Raw genomic sequence first — 23715 nt, 5'->3', positions numbered from 1 at the left:
CCCAGATTAACTTAATTTTTTTTATTTAATTAAAAATAAAATTGACATCATTTTGAGGAAAAAAAAATTAACAGATCTTGATTGAGTTTTAATTGCTAATTGAACTAATCACATAATAATTCATATTAGATAAATTTTTCTTTTATTTTGATTAAAACTGGGCTCAAATTATACCTTAACATCAAAACATTAGCTAGGTTGTTTGTGTTTTAAAACAACTACGAGGGGTTAGACTCTCTAACAACAAGCACATGTGATAACAAATGCCACTACAAGATTTAACAGTTTTACCAACGGAATTTTTTCGTCAGCGCAAGACACATATTTCATCGGTAATTAATTTACCGACGAAATCACCGATGGATAATTTCCGTCGGTGAATCTTTCTTCGGTAATTTTTTTTTCGGTAATTCCATCGGTAATAATATTACCGACGGATTTACTGGCGGAACAGACGCGTTGGTAAATTTTTTTTATTACCGAAGGATTTACCGATGGAAATTTCCGTCGGTAAATCCATCGGTAATTATTTAAAAACATTTTAAAAAAATTCATTTTATAAAATTATAAAATAAATAAATTAACATAAATCAACATTGTATAATATATACTCAAAATGCTTGGAAAAAAGAATAAGAAAATCAACTCAAACAAATTTGCAACAAATAAATAAAACAAAAAAATTAATTCAACTAAAAAAATTCATATGAAAAAAATGAAGTTGCAATTGCTAAAAATTTAAAAATCCTATAAATAAATCAACTAAAAATTGATTCTCATATGAAAAAAAAATAAAAAATCTCACAACAATATTTATACAATTATTAAGAACAAAATCAATTAAAATTAAATAAAAAACAAATATAGGGAAAAATCATGAAAAAAAAAAGAAAAAGAAAGATCTTACCTTAATATACTTGCAAGTGAAGCTAAGGAAAAAAAAATTCGTGAAGCATATTAATTAAAAAAAAAATGAGGATAAAAGAAGAAAGAAGAAGAAGACATACCCGAGCATGGAGGAAAAGAGAAGGAGATGAGGAGAGAAAATAAGAGAAAGAAATAGATATTGATGTTTTTTACATATAGTGAAGAAGAAGAAGAAGAAAAAGTAGACGTAGAAGTAGAAGTAGAAGTAGAAGAAGAATAAGAAAGAAGAAGTAGTAGAAGAAGAAAAAGAAATAATGAGTCTGTCTCTTGTGAAATAAGCAGATTCAGGTTTTTTATTGGGGCGCGTTACCGACGGATAATTGAATATTAATATTTTTTAATTATTCCGTCTGTAATTTCGTCGGTAATATTTAATTTAAATTTTTAATTTCGTAAAAAGTTTTCAGAAACCGCCAAAAATTACCGATGATTTTTCAATCCGTCGGTGATTCCGTCTGTAATATTTAAATGAAAATTTTAAATCAATTGAATTTTTTCAGAAAACCACCAAAACACGCCGACGTATTTTCAATCCGTCGGTGATTTTGTCCGTAAAGTAAAACAATTAACAGTGCAATTGAAAGATGAACAGTTCTGGAGCTCTCTATAAAAATACCGACGGAATTTTTTCGTCGGTAATTTCCTTTGTAATTGACATGATGAACAGTTTACCAACGGATTTACCGACGGAAAAATTCCGTCGGTAATTCCGTTGGTAAAAAATGACACATCATCTTTTTTTTTTTTTGCTTTGTTTTAAAATTTTTTTTTCCCACGGTAATTCCCTCGGTATATACCGAGGGAATCTTTCCGTCGGTACAATTCCTCGAAAATATTTTTGTCGGTAAAATTCCTTGAAAATTTACTGACGGAAATATTCCCTCGGTATTTCTGTTTGTATTTATTGATTTTCTGGTAGTGTGCTCGAGGAAGTAAATAGAAAACCCAATGGCCATGTGTTGCAAAATAAAATTTAAAATGACAAAAGATAAGGGGCATGACGCCGAATGCTGGCTAGTAAATTAAAAAAAAAGAAAACTGAAGTTAAGAGTGGTTGCTACGTCGTTTATCAGACAAAAACAATGATTATCGGCATGGAATTCAGATGATGGATAAAATGATTAAGCTTCTAGACCACTTGAATTTCCGTAACTATATTTTCCACATGTAGTTGAAGTTCCATAAAAGACATTTACTAGAAAAAGTTACTTCTCTTATTGTAATTTGTTTAACAATAGAGGATTTCCAGAAACTTTTCTTTGTGTTTGTGCTCGAGTGAATCATCATTTTATCCTTTACATTATTATTATGTTAAAAGATTAATTCCGATTGATATGTTTAATAAAGTCCACTAATAATAATAAAAATTGCATTAATATGGGATCTATATGTGAAAATGTTGTAATACAATTAATACAAAATAAATAAATAAATTATCCATGATCCATCGATTGATCAGCAGTCGTAAATGGTTGGTCATGGTGTCATATTAGTACAACATATAAAATTAGTAAAGCAAACTATCCATCGATCAACTAGTGTTCATTTAAATTGAGTTGTATGTAATGAGACTAGTTAACAAGTTTAAATCACTCGAGTTTTTCTATATATGCATAAAAAATGGCCAAGTCTTTAAGCTAGCACATACATCCTAGATTCATTATTTCTTTTTAATAAATGAGATCTAGGTCCAAAATAATATAATAATATGATAAAATCTACGCAAACAATTTAGATATACTAAACTAGAGAGATAGTAACACACAAAAATGATTGAGGATATTCAAGAATCTTGAATATCCTTCTATAACTATCACTCGTATAATTAACTTAGTTAATTGAAAATTAATATTGTAAGGATATATATTTTTTAATCCAAAAGGATACTAATACTTGTACTGCTCACACACACGGCATTAATCTTTCTAAAACCTAACTTTCTACTCGCAGTTATAACATTAATTGTGTAAGGGGAAATATATTTTCTTTCCTCTAGAAATTTGTCTAGCTAATAAATTAGTATACTTTTTAATTAAATTGTCAAGAGTCAGAATTGTATTTTTTGAGAATGTCTTGTCAAATAATCATCTCAATTCAATATTTTAAGCTGTTATGTGAGGTCTGAAGATATAATTTATATTATCCTATAACACACTCCTTCAAGTGAAAATCTTTTACGCTTAAAACTTACATAGATCCACATTATCTTATGCTTGATTTTTATCAAATAAATAGGGGTGGTGAGATTTGAACTCTTAACCACTTAATCATCAAGGCTCTGATACCATATCAAAGAATTATTTTAACCCAATAACCTAAACTCTTGAATTGAGATGGTTCTTTCACATATTTATTAGATATTTTATATGTTTTTTCTTTATTATTTTTCCAATGAATATAATTGTAAATACTATTTTTAATTCTTACAAATCCCTTAGTCAAGCGTTTAATATAACGGGAAGTTGGGTGTATATATGATATTATTGAAGGATGATTCATGTTTTCGAACCCAGCTAAAGTTGCCTTCTGGCCATGACAAAAATAATCGTGGGGTTTTCCATTAATATGTATTGCGTAGGACGCTACTGTCCAGTGTCCACTCCTCCTATAATAAATAGTATTTTGTTTTGTTTTTTTTGAACTTCATTGGGGCCACGAAAACACATTGACGAACCCATCATTTCTTTCTCGTTGTGGTGGTTGCACAAACAAAACAAAGGGGAGAGAGAGAGAGAGACCCACCCATCATCTTTTTCTCGTCGTGTTGGTTGTACATGTAGAGAGAGAGAGGAGGAGAGAGGTCTGTGGTTGTTTGAGAGAGGTGCTTGTCCATGGAGATGTTAAGGTCGTGTGTCAGAGCTGCGATGGGGGCGTTCCCTCTGTAGTCTAGCTGCCACCAACGTCCATGTGGGCCCTAAACTGATACCCTACACATGGACCCACTTTGAATTTCCAAAAAAAATTCCCTGTCGCCATCAATGTAGGTCGGTCGCTCTTATCAGACGCACAGTAGAATGGGACCCCACTTGAAGACCATCACTACAGTCACCATGATATCAGACCTTTTTCTCATGTATTTTTGGCCGTTTATGTCCTACCGCACATATATATATATGTACATACTCATTTTGGTACACCACCAATATTTCAGTTACTCTAAGACTTTCTCCATTCATATATTTTGTCCTAACCTCTCTTCCCCACGCCCTCATTAATGACAGAAAACATGAGCATATCTGTGAATGGGCAATCTCAGGTCCCTCCTGGCTTTCGATTTCACCCCACAGAAGAAGAGCTCTTGGATTACTACTTGAGGAAGAAGGTCTCGTATGAGAAGATTGACTTAGAAGTGATCCGAGATGTTGATCTTAATAAGCTCGAACCATGGGATATACAGGGTGCTTACACGTTTTCTATATCTCCCTCGTGATTTCTTTCTTATTTATTCAATTCGTAAATGATTGTATTACATGTGTGCCCAATTAAGTGGTGTTAACGACGATTCGGTTTTCTGCAGAGAGATGCAAAATAGGAACCGCCCCCCAAAACGATTGGTACTTCTTTAGCCACAAGGACAAGAAATATCCTGCCGGTACGCGCACCAATCGAGCCACCGCTGCCGGATTTTGGAAGGCTACTGGCCGTGACAAGGTGATATACGGCACCGGCAAGCGGGTTGGAATGAGGAAGACGCTTGTGTTCTACAAAGGCCGAGCACCACATGGACAAAAATCCGATTGGATTATGCATGAATATAGGCTGGACGATAATCCCACTGATGCCACTGTAAGCCTCTTTCAACCATGGGTCACTGGTCATGTTTGCATTATACATGTTCATATAAGTAAAATGTTTTATTTGTGTCAAGGTCTTCAATGTTATGGGAGAGGCAGCACAGGAAGATGGCTGGGTGGTTTGCCGTATCTTCAAGAAGAAAAATCTCAACAAAACCCTAGACAGAGCTATGAGTTCATCGCCCGTCACTGAAGATACCAGGAACCAGACGTTAAGTTCTTGCAATGATGGCTCTCTAGATCAAATGCTTCATTACATGGGAAGTACTTGCAAAGAAGAAAATGGAGGAGATAACAGTGCTAGATATCTTTGGCCTATTGACACTGCAATCAACCATGTCCACCATGATAATAGATTCATGGAACTTCCAAGCTTAGAGAGTCCAAACTCTACCAGTAGCCTAAACTTTTACCAATCCATGATCACAGAAAATGAAGGTTCAATAACTAACCAGGTGAGTTACCCCTTAGACTCTGGCCTTAACAACTGGGTTGCCCTTGATAGTCTAGTGGCTTCTCAAATCAATGGCCAGGCCGAAACCTCTAGGGAACCAGCGTGCTTCCCCAATGACCCCACCATGACTTATTGTACCCCTACTGATCTTCATCATGATCTCCAATTCCCAACCCTACGATCATCATTTTCGTTTCCATCAAACAGATCTTACCATGAAACTCAAGATTATAACAGTGAAATCGACCTCTGGAATTTTTCCAGTAGATCATCGTCCGACCCACAATGGCACTTGTCAAACACAAGAGTATAGCAGAATTACCCTACAAATAAACATTCCATAGTTCCAAAAGACAGAAGAGTATCATGATGACGGCAGTAGTTAATTATATATGTGTGTGTGATAATAATGCAAGTAATATATAGTACAAGAGTTCTTAGATGGGATGGCATTGTCATCCATTATATTTGCTTAATCAAGATGTCTGCCATTTTTGAATTTTGTTTTTCTAGAAACCTAGCTGACTGTGGCTGTGGTATATATGATTATACCTTTCTAACTGCGCAGTAATAATTCTATCCCTTTATTCTTCTCTAACCTGATTCAGATTGTTTCAAAAGAGAAAAAAAAGAAAAAAAACAAAAGGCATTATCAAGATGGTCATGTGTGTAATTATTTTTGAGTTGAGTCACATGGTTTGTCGAGTTGTTGAGATGCTGAGCTTAAGGGCTTATTTGGGATCCATGTAATATCATAAAAAAAAAAAAAAGAGAAAGTTGTAGGACCAGACCATTTTTGCTAAAGAATTAAGAATTCGAGAGAGATTCTTGCAAATCGCTGCTTTGAAAGGCATCGAGCAGGCAGAGATGAACGTCTTCTGGCTAATATTTAGTAATGTTGTGCTAATAATATTTTTTTAAATTTAATTTTGATATTAACATCTCAAAATTATCTATAAAAAAACCTAAAAAATTAATTTAAAAAACGCAAAAACAAATGTCTCCTAGCTAGGAGAGAGAGAATGGAAGTATTAGTAGTTTTGACAGGGATTAATTAAGTTGACTTGTTCCAAGACATTATTTGTCCACAAAAGAAACAGCACCAATAAAAACCAAGAAAAGCTGTTCCGCAGTGAAAGACGATCCACGACAGTCAGTCATGCATGCGTACCTCCATCAAATTTATGAGGAAGCTTCTCTTTTTTGGAGAAATGTTTCTTCATTGTCTCTTTTCTTTCCTTTTTTTTTTTTTTTCCCTCTTCAATAAACTCCACATAATAAATTTTTCCGTCCGCGCCGACGCCGGCATGTCTGAACAAGTTCAAGCTCCCATGCTCAGAGGGATGTTTTTAAGGCTCCGTTTGTTTGCAGGAAAGTGAATTCCTTTTGGAAAGTGAATTCCGGGGAAAGTGAATTCCTGGAAAGTGAATTCCGGGAAAGTATTTTCCGATGTTTGGTGGTGTTATGGAAAATGAACTGGAAAACACTTTCCAGTGTTTGGTTATGTCATGGAAAATGAGCTGGAAAATAACTTATTAATATTTTATTTTTCTCAAGTTTATTAAAATAATGAGGAACAAATCTTACAAATTAAAAAGTTGAATGAGAATGAAATTGAAAAAAAAATAATTTCATAAATTATCTCAAATAAAATAAATAATAATCAAAATAATAGGATCAAATCTAAAAAATTAAAAAAAAAATGAAAAATGAAGAAATTAAAATAAGTAACAATCAAAAGAATGAGGATCAAATTTGATAAATAAAAATTTTTAATAAAAAAATGATAAGAAAAAAGCAAATAAAAATTATAAAAATAAGAACCAAAGTTAATATAAAAATAAAATTTTAAGAGATGAAATTGAAAAATAAATATTCAAAACAAAATATATATAGCAATCAAAAGTTTGAGGATCAAATTTGATATAATCAGCAAATAATGACATTTCTAAATTTTTCACACCTTCCGGAAAGTGTTTTCCCCTCAAAATTTTCAGGAAAACACTTTCCTGAAAACCAAGCCAAATTTTCCTTTTACTGGAAAGTGTTTTCCATTGACCAACTTTCCTACTGGCAAACAAACACAAGAAAGTTTGGAAAGTACTTTCCCGGAAACCACTTTCCGGAAAACAAACAGCTAAAAGGAAAACACTTTCCTGAAAACCAAGTCAATTTTTTTTTTTGACTAAAATTGACAAGTGTTTTCCGTTGACCAGAAAGTGTTTTTCGTTGACTGGAAAGTGTTTTCCGCTGACCGGAAATTGTTTTCCGTTGACCAACTTTCCTAATGACAAACAAACACAGGAAAGTTTGGAAAATGGTTTCCCGGAAACTACTTTCCGGGAAACAAACAAGGCCTAAATCACCACCACAAACAAAAGAAAGCAATATTATTTTAAGTGTTCTAGAATAGTACTTTGTTATCAAGCAAAATGATAGCGTTGAAGTTTGTCTCTTTTATTCTTTTTAGGTTCAACAAGAAGCAGAATCATTACTAATATTTCTTATTTAAAAAAGTTATTGGATTTTTTTATTTTTAAAAAAATTAAAAATAAGATTTTACTTACAAACTTTCAAAAAACAACTCAACACAATAGTCTAAACGGTTAGTTAAGATCTTAAGATATGATTTATATTATTCTCTAATACACCCTCTCAAGTGAAAGCCTTTTAAATTTGAAATTTACATAGATCCACGTTACCTCGTGCTTGATTTTTATCAAATAAATGGATATGATGATATTCGAACTCGTAACCGCTTAGTCATCAAAACTTTAATATCATGTCAAAGAACTATTTTAACCCAATAGCTTAAGTTATTAAGTGAGGTCTCAAGAAATGATTTATATTATTCTCTAACACACCCCCTCAAGTGAAAGTTCTTTGGGCTTGAAACTTGCATAGACCCACATTACTTTGTGCTTGATTTTTTTATGAAATAAATGGGGGTTGTGAGATTCGAACTCGTAACTGGTTGGTCATCAAAACTATGATACCATGTCAAAAAATTATTTCAAACTAATAGCTTAAGCTGTTAGATCAGATCTTTGGATATCATTTATATTATTCTTTAACATAAACAAAACTGATTTCACACATTTTTATTATAAAAATAATATGATCATTGATAATTTTATGTGTAGATAAACAGTATTAATAATTTTACTTGAGTGTAACATTAAAAATGCCTATTGAATAATCAGTGACATATTCATAAGGTAAAATATAACAAATAATAATTAAGTCAAAATGATCATAGCCATATCTAATTAAAACGTATCATAAAGTTCTAGTACTGATAAATTAGAAAAGACTAATTATTTATTTGAGTTTTATTTATGATTCTTAACATAAGAAGATTAACATTTTTATAATTTTAGAATTCAAATAAATTAAAATTTTGAACAAGATTACTTATTTTTTTTATAAAAAAAAAGTTAGACAATTATCTGGACATATGGACTCATTATGCTTGTCAACTTATCATGCATTATTATTTTTGAAAAAAATAAGAAAAACCAAAATCTCAAAAGTAAAAATTAATATGATTGCAGAAAAGTTGAAGAAAAAATTAAATATAAATGATAGAGAAATCAATACTACTTAACGACATTGCAATATACAAGTCCTAAAGCGATTATTTCCTTCAAATTATAAATTTATTTATTAATACTTAATATTGTTAAATAAGTTGCTATAAAACATGAATCATGTATGACATTATTATTAGTATAACTCAATACTTAAAGGATAAAAGTATTCAAAGAAAAATTGAACTTTTGTTTGGTTCATGGTTTGTAACGGGTTAACCACTGACATAAAACAAATATTTTGAGTTAATTTACCACAGCTTTTTATTATTGCAATGAAACTTGGTCGGTCTGGTCTAATAAGTTGATTTGGATGATTTAAAATTTTAATCGGGCTTTAAATCATAAAAACTCAACTTTGTAATTAACCTATTCAATCCAAATCACAAATATTTTAATTTTTTTATATGAAATAGCTATACTTTCTTTAATTTTTTTTATGTGAGATAATTATATATAGCTTATATTTATATAGTTTCTTAAGTTTTTTATGTGGAATAAGTACATCATACTTTTTCTTTTTATAACATACATCAACATGAATTTTTTTTTTTAATTTTTTAATGTAAGATAGTTATACAGTTGTATTTCATATTATTTTTTATAACATATATCCATAAATATTATTTTTAAATTTTTCATTAAAATTTTAAATATAATTTTTTTTTTATGAATTAAGTCAGATCAACTCATAAAACCTAAAACCTGATTTTTCATTTTTTTCCAAACCAACTTTAATAACTATTTCTTGAATATTGTATAAAATCGTGACATATATTTGAATAAAATCGTGACACATAAATAAAGGCATGACATCGAGTCAACTACAGGATATCTACAGAAGGTAGTAATTACATACACAAATGAAAGCAGCTGCTAGGTGCCTATATAAAAATTGAATTGTTCAAAAAAGTACCCCGATAAGAACAAGAGAGACAACAGGCAGCAAGATTCCAGGCCGTGCCATCATGCCACCAACCACCGATGCGTACGTCCTCTTTCTTAGGCACGCAACGACTGCCTGGTTACTTTTTTCCCCCTTGGAATTCGACAACAACAATATTCGTATACACAAGCTCGTGTTTCTTTTTTTGTTGATCAATAATTTCTACCCTCATTATGCATCTCGCCACCATTTTCCTTGGGAGAAAAGAAAACATGTCTATAGTATTTCTTTAATTTCCTTGTTATACATGTTAGAAGATGGCAAGATATAAGGATTGGACCTGCTTGATTCTAACAAAAAAAACCGGCAATTCATCCATTTGAATTTTGAATTTGAAAGAATTGAATGAGTACCTAGTTTTTATGAACCGACGAATCGGATCGGACCATCTAAGTACAAAAACTATAAGACTAGGCTTTTTAATTTAAAACTACATTGTTTAAATCTTCCTTAAAAAACCTTATTTGAGACCATCTACTTCTCTTCTTCAATTATATCATCATTAAAAAATAGAAAAAATAATTGTTGATTAAAGAAAGGGGATGCTTCTTCAAGATTCTCTTCGATGTACTCTTGACAATGTCGTTTTAGATATTATTTGTACTGTTAATTAATTAATTTATTTATTTTATTTTTTTTTCTTGCAATTTGTATTGTTTGGAAAGGGAGGTTGCCTACGCGAAGCATTGTATATATAAGAGGTAGGTAATACTTGGGATTCAAAACATTTTTCCAATCTTTGAAAACATAACAATAAAATAGTAACACAAAATCTCAAACAAGCCACAACAATATAAAAAGGCCATTACACCATAATGGGATGTGCACTTAGTAGGATTTTCATTGATTCAGGCCATGAGATGATTTTTAAAAATAATATTAGAGTTTTAATGCAATTATTAGGTATATCATAAGTTATATTTCCCTTTCTCACATGAACTGACAAGTGCAAGAGAATCAAAGAGAGGAATATAATTCTTGATACATTGAATAATATATTCCAGAAGTAATTTCATAATAATTGTGAAATGGTAGCGAAATTAAAATTGTTAGTAACATAACTTTGCACACAACTATACATACATAAAACATGTCTTGTTCTTTTTCAATATGGTTACATAATGATCAACTTGATTTGAATATTAATTTTAAATTGGCTAATCTTAGTTGTGCTATTTGTTTTTATATTTGCACTCAATTGTTTTTTTTTTTTTTTTAATTGGAATAGATTTTGTTGCAAGTTGTTTAATTTTTTTTATTTTATCTTTTATAACTTAAACATACAGTATTATTTCTACAGATACATTTGGTTTTACTTATTTTTGTTTTTTATTCAAATATTTATATGGCAAAACTATATTTTAATCCATGGGGTTTCATGTGGTTAGAACTTAGTCTTTGATCTTTTAAATCTAATTTTTGATCCGTAAGGATTTATATATTTTTTTGTTGGGACATATACCTCTTAGTAACTTAAGTATATTTTAGAACTTAAGAAGCTTAAAGTTTAGCATGCCTAAGATTTCAAAGACTTAATGTGTCCTTCTAATATTTTAGAAATTATGGAAATACATCCTTATATTTTTTGTTTTTTTTTTTCTTTTATAATAGAATTAATAACTAGTACTTTAAGATTAATATTTATACATTGAATTTAATTAAGTTAATTTTTTTTAACCAAATCAAAGGTTGTTCTTGGACACTAAAATGATGCAAATTTGATCTAAAAGTTTGTGACTGGTGTAATTTTATAAATTAAAGCATAGTTTCAGTCCTAGTTGACTTAATTTCCATTATTATAATGTAATGGAAGGATATATAAGCATTTTGTTTTTAATTTTACACCCTAAGATCCCTTGAGTTTTATTGAGATGTGCCATGTATTCAAATCCTAATTATATAAAGACTTCACATTGAACAATGATAATATTATAGACTTAAGATTGTTTTGTCTACAAAAAATTCTTTATAGAATGAGGACTATAAATGATCCTCTACTCATTAGGACTAAGACACGTTTAACTACCAGATTTAACAGTTTTACCGATTAAAATTTACATCAGTATTTACACATATTTTATCGGTAAGTATTTTATAGATGGGCTTATGGACAGAAACAATCCATTGAAAAAAATCTCGTAAGTAATTGTTGGTTTGTTGGTGAGTCCAACAGTAATAAATTTACCTATAAATTTACATACAAACAGAGCGTGCCAAAAACATTTACTCGCTTCATTACGTTGGTATTTCCCATGAGATGTTTGTCATATAACTAATGGAAAATTGTATACAATTCTGTTAGGGAACATATACATGGTCAAATAAAGCATTAATTTTTAATGTGTTGGAACTCTCATTCCGTCAATAAAAAAAAACATTAATTATCATTGTCTTAAGAAGTTTACAGCGCTTTAAAAAGTGAATATTTCTGATCGCCACTAAAATATACTAACGGAAATATTCCACCGGTATATCTATGTGTAATTAACACTATGAATAGTACTACAGAGAAGAGAAACAGTTCACTTCATCTCTGGAATATACTGATAAACACATTCTATTGGTATATTCGTGTGTAACTAACACGATGAATAGTGTTAGGAAGAAAATGAACATTTATCTCTGCCTTTGAAATATACCGATAGACACATTATGTCAATATATCTCTATGTAATTAACACGAAGAACAATGCCATTGAGAATGGAAACAATTCCCTTCGCCTTTACAGTATACCGACAAACATATTCTACCAGTATTTTCATCAGTGTAAAACAATGTCCGATGCCAGATTGTATATATATTCTCTATTTATTCATCCTGCAAATACTTAGATTCACAATTTTATGCACAACACAATAACACATGTTCATATCACAATAATAAAATAAATACTTTTTTATCATTCAATAATATATAAGCATCATTGTCATTACATTGAAATGAATTTCGTCCATAAATATTACATTATGTTTTATGGAATTACAAATTCTTGTTGTGCAAATTAATCAGAATTGTCTTCTTCTTCATTGCAATCTTCTATATTGATTTTGTCATTATCATCATTTTTATCTATTTGTGTATGTCCGCTAGAGCTCAAATCAATAAAAATATTATTAGTGATACGAAAAATTGAATTTTCTACCAAGTCATTTGAATGAGTAACTCAATATGGATCAACTAACTCACCAAGTTGAAAAACATCATTTTCCATAGTTAATTTGTCATTCTCATTCTGAACAACCTCAACACGACCTCTAGTTTTGGTTTTCACTACTGATAACTAATCAACTCTTGAACAATTCTTTCTAAAAGGAGTGTATGTGTAATAAACTTGTTGGCATTTCTTGGTGAAAATAAATACATTGTCGATGTTGTGAAATCTAACCTTTGAATTAATTTGATCAAACCATGATGGGGATCTATTTTGATTTCTCTATCAGTAGTGTCATACCAATAACATTTGAATTATATATATATATATATATATATATATATATATATATATATATTTTGTTCATTATGATATTGCAATTCAATTACTTTTTCTATATAACTTCTCATAATAGTCAACTTCAAGCTTATTAGAAGTTAGTTGATCTCAAATATAAACCCTACTATTATATGTCTTTCAACCATTCTCATATTTTTCAGTATGAAACACAAATGCATTGATGAAATTTTTTCATCTTGTAATCAAAACACATGTTTATTTGGTGAACTAGATTGCAATAAGGATGTGACTATTGCACAATGTGATAGTCAAGAAGTCATACATCTAGCTAGGGATCATATGTTCTACGAAATGAAAAAGCACATCAAAGTTAAACACCATTTCATTCGTGATATTATAGTTTAGATGATATTGTTATAAAGAAGATTAATAACACATATAATCTAGTTGATATGATGATAAAATCATTTTTATTGTCCAAGTCCAAGCATCACTTAGACTTGATCTTTATAACCAACAACATTTATGACTTAACTCTACAGAACTTGATAACAAAGATAGAGAGTTTTGATAGTTAAAGAAATTCAAGGCAGTGTGGATATTTGTTGAAATATGGACATGAATTCAAATCCTTATTATATAAGAACTTTACATTTAGCAATAAAAATTTTATAAGCTTAAGATTATTTGTCTAGGAAAAGAATCCTGGTAAGATTATAACTATAAAAAATCCTTTATCCATTGGAATACAAGATATTTCCTATAAAAATATGATTGGACTTGGTTTTCTTAGCATGATAATGAATGCTCTTGCGAGCCATAATGTGCTATAAGGTATTAGGTGTATTGGATTTTTACAACCAAACTAGTTTTGATCTATTACTTTCCTATTATAAATACTTATAAATTCATTTATTTTGTGAAAGTAATTTGTTGGTTTGATTGCAAATCTAAAAGAGAAATGAAAAGAATATAATATCCATAAATGTGTAAAACATTGGGTTGTAAATTTAGGAACAAAGGTTTTTGTTTCAAATTATTGGTTTTCTTGTATAGCTTAATGTACATTTGAAATCATTATATATATAAACAAACACACACACATTAATGTAATCCATTTGCTCATCAATTTAATACATTTTCAGTAATATAATAGTTTTCAATATCGAGAAGACTATTTTAGTGAAAAGTAAATTCATGCATCATTTATTATTTTTTCTAATTTAGTGTATTATATATATAAAATAGTCTTATTGATATCCGAAATATTATCTCACTGGAAATATATTAAATAGATGAGCAAATGGATTACATTAGTGTGTGTGTGTGTATTCTATTACATACTCCAATTTAATATATAGGTTCTATGTGTAGGAGATATCCACGTGGCCATGTGCCAACAAGAAAGATTAAAAAAACAAGAAGAAGAAGAAGAAAAGAGAGAGAGGATAATGTGCTACAAAGCATATTGTTATTAAACCAAGCACATCTAGTATTTAGTCAACTCTTCTCCTAACCTCTACTCGACTGTATGTCATAAACATTCCATTTAGAATTGATATAGCTTGACTAAATTCAACTTCATATGTTAATTTATAATATGATAAAAATTATGTTTGATTTTTTTAAAAAAATTAAAATAATATTATTTTAAAAAAATAATAATTCAAATGAACTCACCCACTAATAACCGAGATCAACCTCGTATTATTTTCAATAATAATAATAAATCATCGTGTCGACTTGTTTATTCTCTACAAGGTCAACCCCAAATTATAATAGTACTTGTTTTTGAATCTGTCCACTAGAGAAGAAAAGAACCAAAATGAACACCTTTTTAAATGAATTATTGAGGTCATGCGATCATGGATCGATCTAAATCCACGCCATGGGAAACATGACTTGCAACGTCAACACTAATGTGGAACCAAATTCCGATTAGGATATGCCGACAAATGCTAACTACAAATGGCTTGGCCGGTCGGAATCCCATGATGTTCTCCAAGCAAAATATTGGTTGTTAGCTACGACTTTCTAGATCTTCCATTTCCATTATAAGCCATTGCTTTTCCAGAGATACAGGTGGATCGGATCATGTTAACACAGATTGGGCCTAAGTAATTGTTAAATTTACAGAGATTAGTGGCCGATTAATGAAGTTAGGTGGGTGGGGTCGGACCATATGGGCAAGGCGTTACATCTTCGAAATTGGGACACATGCAATAATTCTAATTTGTAGATGAATTGAAAGATTTGCATCGGAAGCTCATCTACTTTTTGAAAACCAAGGCCAGAGAATCGAATCTCGAAGGATATTTGATGTGATTAAAAGCGAGGAAAGACTAGTCCCTTTGTTAGGAAATTTTATTTTTACGGGTTCTCTCTTTATCAATAGGACACTAGTGCTCTTTTCGCTAGTGTCCAGCCCTCCACGCGACAAGAGAGCACGAGCCTTTCGAAAATCTCCTCGTGATTAGCGAGAGCGATTAATTATTTTGAAAACCTATTAGCTCATCACTAATACAGATCAAACACGATGTTTATAATAATAATAATACATGATATGTATTTTCCAAATGAAAATATAATCATTTAAATTTACCATTTGACCGTCGAGATCAAGCTTCGAATTCTTAGAAGAGATGGGCATGCAAATGATCACGTATTCTTCTCTGGGATAAGTATACAGATCGTACTGTAAAGTCTAAGAATCTTAATGCTTGAAAGAAACTCCTCTTTGATGTAAAAGTGACAAAAAACAGCCCTGCAAATGTTCTGCAGCTAGCTACTAGTTTCCTAAAGGCTGTAAATTCACCAATCTTCGAGATACTGTTGGGGTTGATCGTATAATTTTGTATCTACCGCCATAGAAGCACATCTTATTTGTTAGCGACGTACGTTTACGTTGAAAGAAGACAAGTTTTATTAGGAACGCAGCAGAGGTTTATTTTAAAATTATTCTTCATATTAATATATATAAATAAAAAAATTTAATTTTAAAAAAATATATATATATATATATATATATAATATATATCTAAATAATTTGTTGGATCTTTTTCTCTTGTTCACACTTGAACATATGAATGGGTACAAAATCAGCAAATACGGATCCTAGCAAAATATTGGCTCAATTTATTGTGGACAAGAAATAAAGCAGCTACGTTAATATCAGTTGATTAGAGCCTTTTTATATATTTTAAAGTGTTTTGAACTTAAAAAATATTAAATTAATATTTTTATTTTTTAAAATGATTTTAATATACTAATATAAAGAATTTAAAAAAAATAATTTAATATATTCTCTAGTAAAAATATATTTTAAAAATCATCATGCAAAATCCCAGAAAAAATATTCATTATTGTTTTATGATGTCAAGACAACCACACCTAAGTTGTTGGTACCTGCTGGGATTCCAATTAGCACAATAAGGGCCGACATGGACTTGGGGCGCTACATGCTAACTAACGTGCCTTTTGACTTTTCTTGATTTGTCTCTAATCCATCCCTCTCTCTCTCTCTCTCTCTGTTCTTATTATTCCTTTTCTACTAATTTTATTCCTTTGTCCCGCTTGTAAATCAATGCACCATCTTATTATGTGGGACGAAAGTATTCATGAAATTCACGTTGTTTCATTTGATTTTCTCCATTAATACTGGAAAAAAAAGTATTTCACAAAAAAAAAAAATTTTATTTTTTTTCCATGTTCTTAATTTCAATTCATGTTAAATATGACGAAAAGGAGCTCATTAAAATTAAAAAAGAAGACCGTAAAGATACAATGTTAATGCTACTACTATTATATTAAAAATTAAAAATAGCTCTAAAAACTTTTTTTTTATTATTATTATTAACTTGAGTATCTAGATTAAGTTTGTACATATCTCGATTAATTTCACGAAATTTAAAGTTAGCGATCATATAAACTTCCAACAATCATTATATTATCAATTATATAGAGAATAAATCCCTTGATTTCAAGTTTTTACTACTAGACTACTTGCTAAATGATTTTCTAAATATTTTTTTTTCATTTCTTTGTTGTTAGTTTTGATTCATGTTACACATGGTGAAAAAAGAAACTCATTAACATAAAAAAATCGCAAGGATACAATGCTAGCACTATTATTGTCATACTAAAATTTTAAAGGGATCTAAATAATTTTTTGATCCACATAATATATGCATTTTATTTCTTCATATAATATACATGAGTTTTATTTATATACACAGTTATTTTGGCCAGTGATATGGTTCTTATGGAAGAAATAAAATGTGAGAATCTCATATTATTGCAATTCTCTGACAATTTATTATTTCTTAGAGCTCTTATCAGCACATATACTAGTTGCTAACTATTAAAATTAAGAATAATAATAATAAAAAAACAAATTCAATTTCATGTCTCTAATGTCCTTGTATTAAAATTAAAAATCAGTATAAATAATTCAAAAATATGTTATAATTGAAAAAAAAAACATATAAAATGGTGGAATAATACATGAGAAAAACAAGTACAATAAAAAATTACTCGGGAATAACACGGGGAATAGTATGCCAGCATGATTTCTAAGCGCGCAAAGGGATATATTTCTCAGAAAGCGGGCTCAAATTAGAACAAGATACCAGCCCAATTGTACAAGGCCAAAAGCCCACAAGAAACGTGGCCCATGGTATAAATTTAATTGGATAGCAGGAGCAGGGCTTCCTCCATCACATATAGCAACCCAAAACATTTACCTGTCGTCACTCCTCACCATACTCCATAACCGGGAAAGGGGAGAATCTCAAAGCTGGAAAATTTAATAAATACCATGAGTATCTATAATTGAATTTCTTTGTTTCTATCTCGTAATATTATTTTAATAATTTATTTTTTATTTTTAAAATATTATTTTCAATAGCAGCAAGTCAAAATAATTTAAAAATACTAAACTCAAAAGTTTGGACTAGGAAGAAAATTGTTCATGGGAGGGGTTGGTGGCTAATATTACTTGTCTTCTTCACCAACCTTCTCATGATTGAAATGATTGCTGTTCTTGTCATGCTGCGGAAGAGAATAATCCTCATTTTCCTTACGATAATGATGTAATTTTTTACGGCGAAAAACGCGACCACTCTATCATCACAGGCCAGTGTCTTGCCTCTATGGCAATTTGCTAATGTAATCTTAGTAATGTGATCCTCTTGAAGCAGAAATCGATCTTTATTCTTACGATTTGCATAATTTTTTCTCCAAGTAGAACCGAGCAGGGCATACCTGTTTCTTGCTATTTGCATCGCTGTTGTTATATTGTTTTGCTGGGCATAAATTGTCAGCTGCGTTCTTCACAGATTGTTCTTCATCTATACCAGAAAGTTTGCATGTTCATAAGATTCTTTCGCTGTACTCATTGTTTCCATAAAAAATGATTCAAAGCTTCACGAAAGAAGTAAAAATTGTCCCTTCTGAGGTAACTGTGAAGCTTCTACAACAGGCAAGGCAGCACAGTTACAACAAGAGGTTTATCATTGATGGGTTCCCACGCATGTGACACCAGAGGTGGCCTTGAAATGATATCAATTGGTTTGTCTCTATTATCTGCTGCTGCTGCTTCCATCGCTTCCTAATTTTAAGATTCCTTCCTTCCTGCAAATGTAATGATTCTGTGGCTCCTTCTAGCTTCCTATACCTTTTTTTGGTAGGAAATCTTGCAATTTTTTCGTTTCTGTAATCATGCGGAAGATGAAAATCGAACCCGGATTTGTACTATTTTTCGATTGTCCTGAAGAGAGTTGACAAAATGTACTCTGAACAGAAACCAGGTTAGTTTGTTGCACATTCTTGTTGATGAATCACTTACTGTGCGCGTCTTTTCATGAATTTTTTTATTAATATATATATATCGACTAATTTTATTTTCTTAAAATTTTTCAATAGCCCTAAATTACTTTCTTATTTTCGAAGGGAAGGGTGGATGATAACATTGATATATATCTTAAGAAAGCGACTTACAGTCTATTTTGAAACAATCTTGCCCGTAATTAATCACTGCTTTGTTTGTCAGGTTGCTCAAGAACATTAAATTGTGCTAACATAAAAAATTAAAAAAAAATGTAAAAATATTTTAATATATTTTTAAATAAAAATTATTTTTTTAAAAAACCATTTCATTATATTAAATACGCATATCATTCATGAGAGGTATAAATCAACTAGTTAGATCATAAATTTGCTCAATAGAAGTTATCAATTTGAATCTTATAAATCTCAAGGTTATTGAAGATTTACATGGTCGTTAATTTTAGAATCTGTAAAATTAATCGAGGTACACGAAAACTAACCCGAACACATATATTAATAAAAAAAAAAAACACGCACATCAAATACATTTTTTCAATGTGATGTTATGAGTCAAATTATGGTGATTCAAAATCCCTTCTGTCTTGGATATGGTTATTACGAAAGCATAACTAGATAGTCCTGAAATTTGTTTTCCTTCCAGTACTTCGGATATTTTACACGTTAAGGATCGTCTCCATACCTGATTTGATTCCATTTCTATCGATATCAAGATGGTTATTAATGTTTGTATCTGCTGTCTTAGGTTGATGATCAAAGATCAACTGATAAGGTGATTGAGGATGTGAAGAGTGTTTTTTCCAAGCTCAAACCAGTAACCAGGGCGGGTTCAATGAACTAACGAGATATCCTGGATTCTGCTTAATGACAATAGATTCCTGTGTTTACAGGTCAGATCTCCTTTTCAACTTGTACGATGAAAACATGATTTTAGTAGTAAATTGGTGGGAAAAGAAATCTCTAAACATCTTCGTTAATTAGAGATGGTGAATTCTAACCATGGTTAAAGAGTTTGGAATTAAAGCAAGAGGATATGATGGTTGTTCTCGTACCCTTTCTGATGCCAGAATGATTAGAAAGTTAAGAGTTCCTTCATGATTTGCTTTGGAGTTGCTTTAACGCTATGAAGCATGAATGTGGACAGTAGAGGGATTAATTCGGATCCCTGCATTATTCGATTTTTAAACTTTCGAGACTCTTGACGCCTATGAACCAGTAATGAATATGTTGTCACAGTGGTAGCCTTGTTCATATCATACGGAAGAAGACATGAAGAGAGAATGAAGCAACAAAGAACTGGTAATCCAGTGATGTTTAATTTGGAAAATTATTTCTACATCCACATATATGATTGACGAAGAAATTTGTCATTAATGGGTTCCCGCGTATTGAAGAAAATCTTGCTACATTTGAGAACCGTGTAAGATTAGAATCTTACGACGTCGACTCACAGTTGAATTATCTGCTTAAAATAAATTCATGTTGGTGCAATTATCTGCTTAATCAAATATGATTTCCCTATTAATATTAACCATTTCGCCTTTTACTGTTATGTCTGGATGAGTTAAAGCCTGCTAATTTTCCTTTTACTGAATCATCGTGCTCTTCGTGTTGAAAAATGCTTCACCCTGAATTGATACTTGATTTTGTAATATTAAATTTAATCTTCTGGATCAAGAGGTTAGCTATATTCTAAACACAAAAATACATTTATTTTCATGTTTATGAATTCTTTTTTATAAGAAAAGAATTATTAAGATGTTTTTGAGCTTCTTATATATATAAAAAATAAATAATGATTAAGATTTTTTTTTTGTTTAATTTTGAGTTTTTAGACCGGATTAAAGGTGTTTTAGAGTTAAAGATTGATGTATTAAGCTTCTCATTCTGTTTATTAGGTAAAAAAAAAAATTGATTTTTAAGATTAAAAAACCCAACTCAACTTTCCGATCATATAGTGGACAGAAACTAAACCAAAAAGCTTGTCATTTATCTCTATAGACAAATACCAAACCAGAAGACTTGTCACCTCTCCAGTTGATTTTTTTTTTCTTATTGCTTTTGTTTTTATTTAATGGTCTATGCTGGTCATATTGTTTTGAGCTAAAAATAAAATAAAAAATACAAGAATTATAATAGAGATATTTTTTTTTTCATGAAAAAACATCAAGTTTTCTATAGTTAAAATGGAAAAATGATAAAATTATAGAAGGCTCGATATAATTTTTCAAAAAATATTTTTTCTCCTTCCTAATTTTATTTCTAGTCTCTCATATTTTTAATTATTTTTATTATTATATAATTAAATAAAAAATAGATTTTATAAAATAAAGTTATTAAACTCATAACTTATGTTATGAGTTAGACTAGTAAACCTGTGCCATTTAAAAACATTGTCGGTTTAGTGTTTTTGAATACAAAAAATGTTAAATCAACATCTATTGGGGATTTGTTTTAAAATCAAACGGAGTTCTAATAGGTTCAACCAAGTTCTTGATTCATTAGCTAGATGAACCGGGTCAACTCCATCAGGTTTAATTTGAAACCGAACATGAGCTAAAAGCCAAGTTAACTGGCCACCATGCTGGCCTGCCGAGCCGAATCAGAAAAGTTGCCTGCGACAGCTAACTAGTTATATCTATGTTGCAAGATGAGGTTGTTGAATGTTCAAAGTCACTTATCTGTCGAGTCAGAAATATCAACAAGAATCGGATGATTGTTGAAACTTATTTCCTTATAACTTGATTTCGTCTTCGATGTTCTGAAGGATAATCTGCAGAGTCTATCTATTTCCTTGGATTAATGCCCGAGATCAGATGAAGAGGTATTTGAGGATATCAGGAGTGTTTTCTCCGAGCTCAATCCAGGAAGCTGGGTGGCTTCTACGAATCAATAAAATATCATGGAATTTGCTTCATCACTTGCACCTCGAACTCATAGTTTTCTGGTACTTTTCCTATGATTCAACTGTTTTCCTCAAGGATGAAGATGCACTTATTTGTTAGTGGCATTCAGTAGCAAAAGAGATCTCATTTTGATGGTCGGTTTTCTCCAAGCATTCAAAGTAGAAAATGAATTTTTTTTTTTTTATGGAAATTGCAAAATATTTATAAGTTGACAAAATGAGTAAAATTCATACTTCGGAGGGGGGCACTTTGTCCTCGGTAACCATGACATGAGAGTTGATTTTGTGGTATCGGGCAGATTAAAAATCCTATATTTTTCCTTCGAAGCTTCGTTTGTTGGATCCAAGGAAACTGGGTTGTGGCATCCAAACTCCTCTTGTTTTTTGTGCTTCCTGTAGCCTGTTTGCACCCCCGCATTTTCTAGTGAGAGGCTTATTCGGAACAGCGGATATGAATTTTCTATGAGCCCAGAGAAACAAAGACGTGGGTATAACGTTCCGTTTGGCTTTGTTTAATCAAAAATATTTTTTTTAAATGATTTTATAAAAAATATAATTTTAGAAAATAGAATTTTTTTTTAATGTTTGATGATATTTATAAAAAATAAATTAAAAAATAATTTGTATTATTTGTCGTAAAAAATAATATAAAAACTAACTTATTAAATATTTTTTCAAGTATACTATAAAAATAAAAATTAAATTTGATAAGTGAAAAAAATTAAAAGACAATAAAATTAAAAAAAAAATTAAATTTATAAATTATTAAAAATTAAAAAAATAAAAATAAAAATCAAATTTAACAGTTAAAAAAATTGAAAGTGGATATAATTGAAAAAAACAATTATTTCAAATAACACAAATAATCATTAAAAAAAATATAGATGAAATATAATAAATAAAAAGTTGGAGAAAGATAAAATTAAAATAATATATATAATATTATAATTATCTCAGTAAAACAAATAACAATAAAAAAATATTTAGTCATTTTACTTTTTATAAATTTATGATTAAAGGTTTTTCTTTTTAAAAATGAAAAACACATTTAACTAATTTTTTCTTTCACCGTCAAGTAATTTTCCATTTTCAACTTTCTTTTGGATTATTAAACATGAAAAGTGAGAAAAATGGTTTTAATTTTTTTTTTTGTAAGAATAAAAGGTGCCTAAATTCGCGTTGTGTCATTGTGCTTGCACGAGGCCCTGTCGAATTACATCTTCTCAAGAACGGGAGGCGTTCGAAGCTTTTTTGGAGGTCAAGGTGATATGGCATTGGCTCAGTCCTCGAGCCCAATAAAACAAGGAACTGGGAATGGGATCCAGCCCCTCCTTTTTTGTGGCTAGCGCATAAGCCTGGCCCTTGCAATAACTTTATGGATAAATTGTGAACACGTTGATCTTTCCCTGTCCTCCTCCAAAAGTAAAATGGAAATCAAATGGAAATAACATGGGAAGGGGCGCATTTCCAACCACTGATCAAAAAGCTTCTGAGCTATAAGGCACTGAGCAGGATTGGTGAAGATTTTAGGTTTAGGTAACCCGAGCACCAAAGATTTTTGGAAATGACAATATAATGTATTTTAATGTTGAGCAATAAGTGGGGGTAATTCACTGCTTGTAATTGATTCATCCAACAGCAAGGACATAAAAATCTTGAGCTCTGACAATAATTTGGAGGCCGAGGAATCAAATCTAGTCTTGACCAGTCATGATATGATCGAAAGCCATTCTTACGTCCCAATTCATAGAGTTGTGAAAAAGAAAAGAAATGCTTTCTCGTAACACCAAGAACAATTGCAAA

General features: G+C 30.4%; 1 protein-coding gene across 1 annotated transcript; it reads left to right on the top strand.

The window, feature by feature from the left end:
• Positions 1 to 4071: 4071 nt before the first annotated feature.
• On the top strand, positions 4072 to 5674 carry LOC118063453 (NAC domain-containing protein 43). Its single transcript, XM_035077493.2, has 3 exons — positions 4072 to 4325; positions 4445 to 4713; positions 4796 to 5674. The coding sequence occupies exons 1-3, from the start codon at positions 4142 to 4144 to the stop codon at positions 5486 to 5488; spliced, it is 1146 nt and encodes a 381-aa protein (XP_034933384.1). The 5' UTR covers positions 4072 to 4141; the 3' UTR covers positions 5489 to 5674.
• Positions 5675 to 23715: the final 18041 nt, after the last annotated feature.

The sequence above is a fragment of the Populus alba genome, chromosome 2 (assembly GCF_005239225.2).
Source record: "Populus alba chromosome 2, ASM523922v2, whole genome shotgun sequence".
Taxonomy (NCBI): Eukaryota; Viridiplantae; Streptophyta; class Magnoliopsida; order Malpighiales; family Salicaceae; genus Populus; species Populus alba.
The sequence above is the reverse complement of the archived record's forward strand: the minus strand, read 5'-3'. Positions and strand labels throughout refer to the sequence as shown.

What these genes read in the sequence shown, in the direction of transcription:
- LOC118063453 (XM_035077493.2), top strand. Translation starts at nt 4,142, where the DNA reads ATGACAGAAAACATGAGCATATCTGTGAATGGGCAATCTCAGGTCCCT. An exon ending in CGAACCATGGGATATACAGG is followed by an intron (nt 4,326 to 4,444) that starts GTGCTTACACGT and finishes GGTTTTCTGCAG; the next exon opens with AGAGATGCAAAATAGGAACC. An exon ending in ATAATCCCACTGATGCCACT is followed by an intron (nt 4,714 to 4,795) that starts GTAAGCCTCTTT and finishes ATTTGTGTCAAG; the next exon opens with GTCTTCAATGTTATGGGAGA.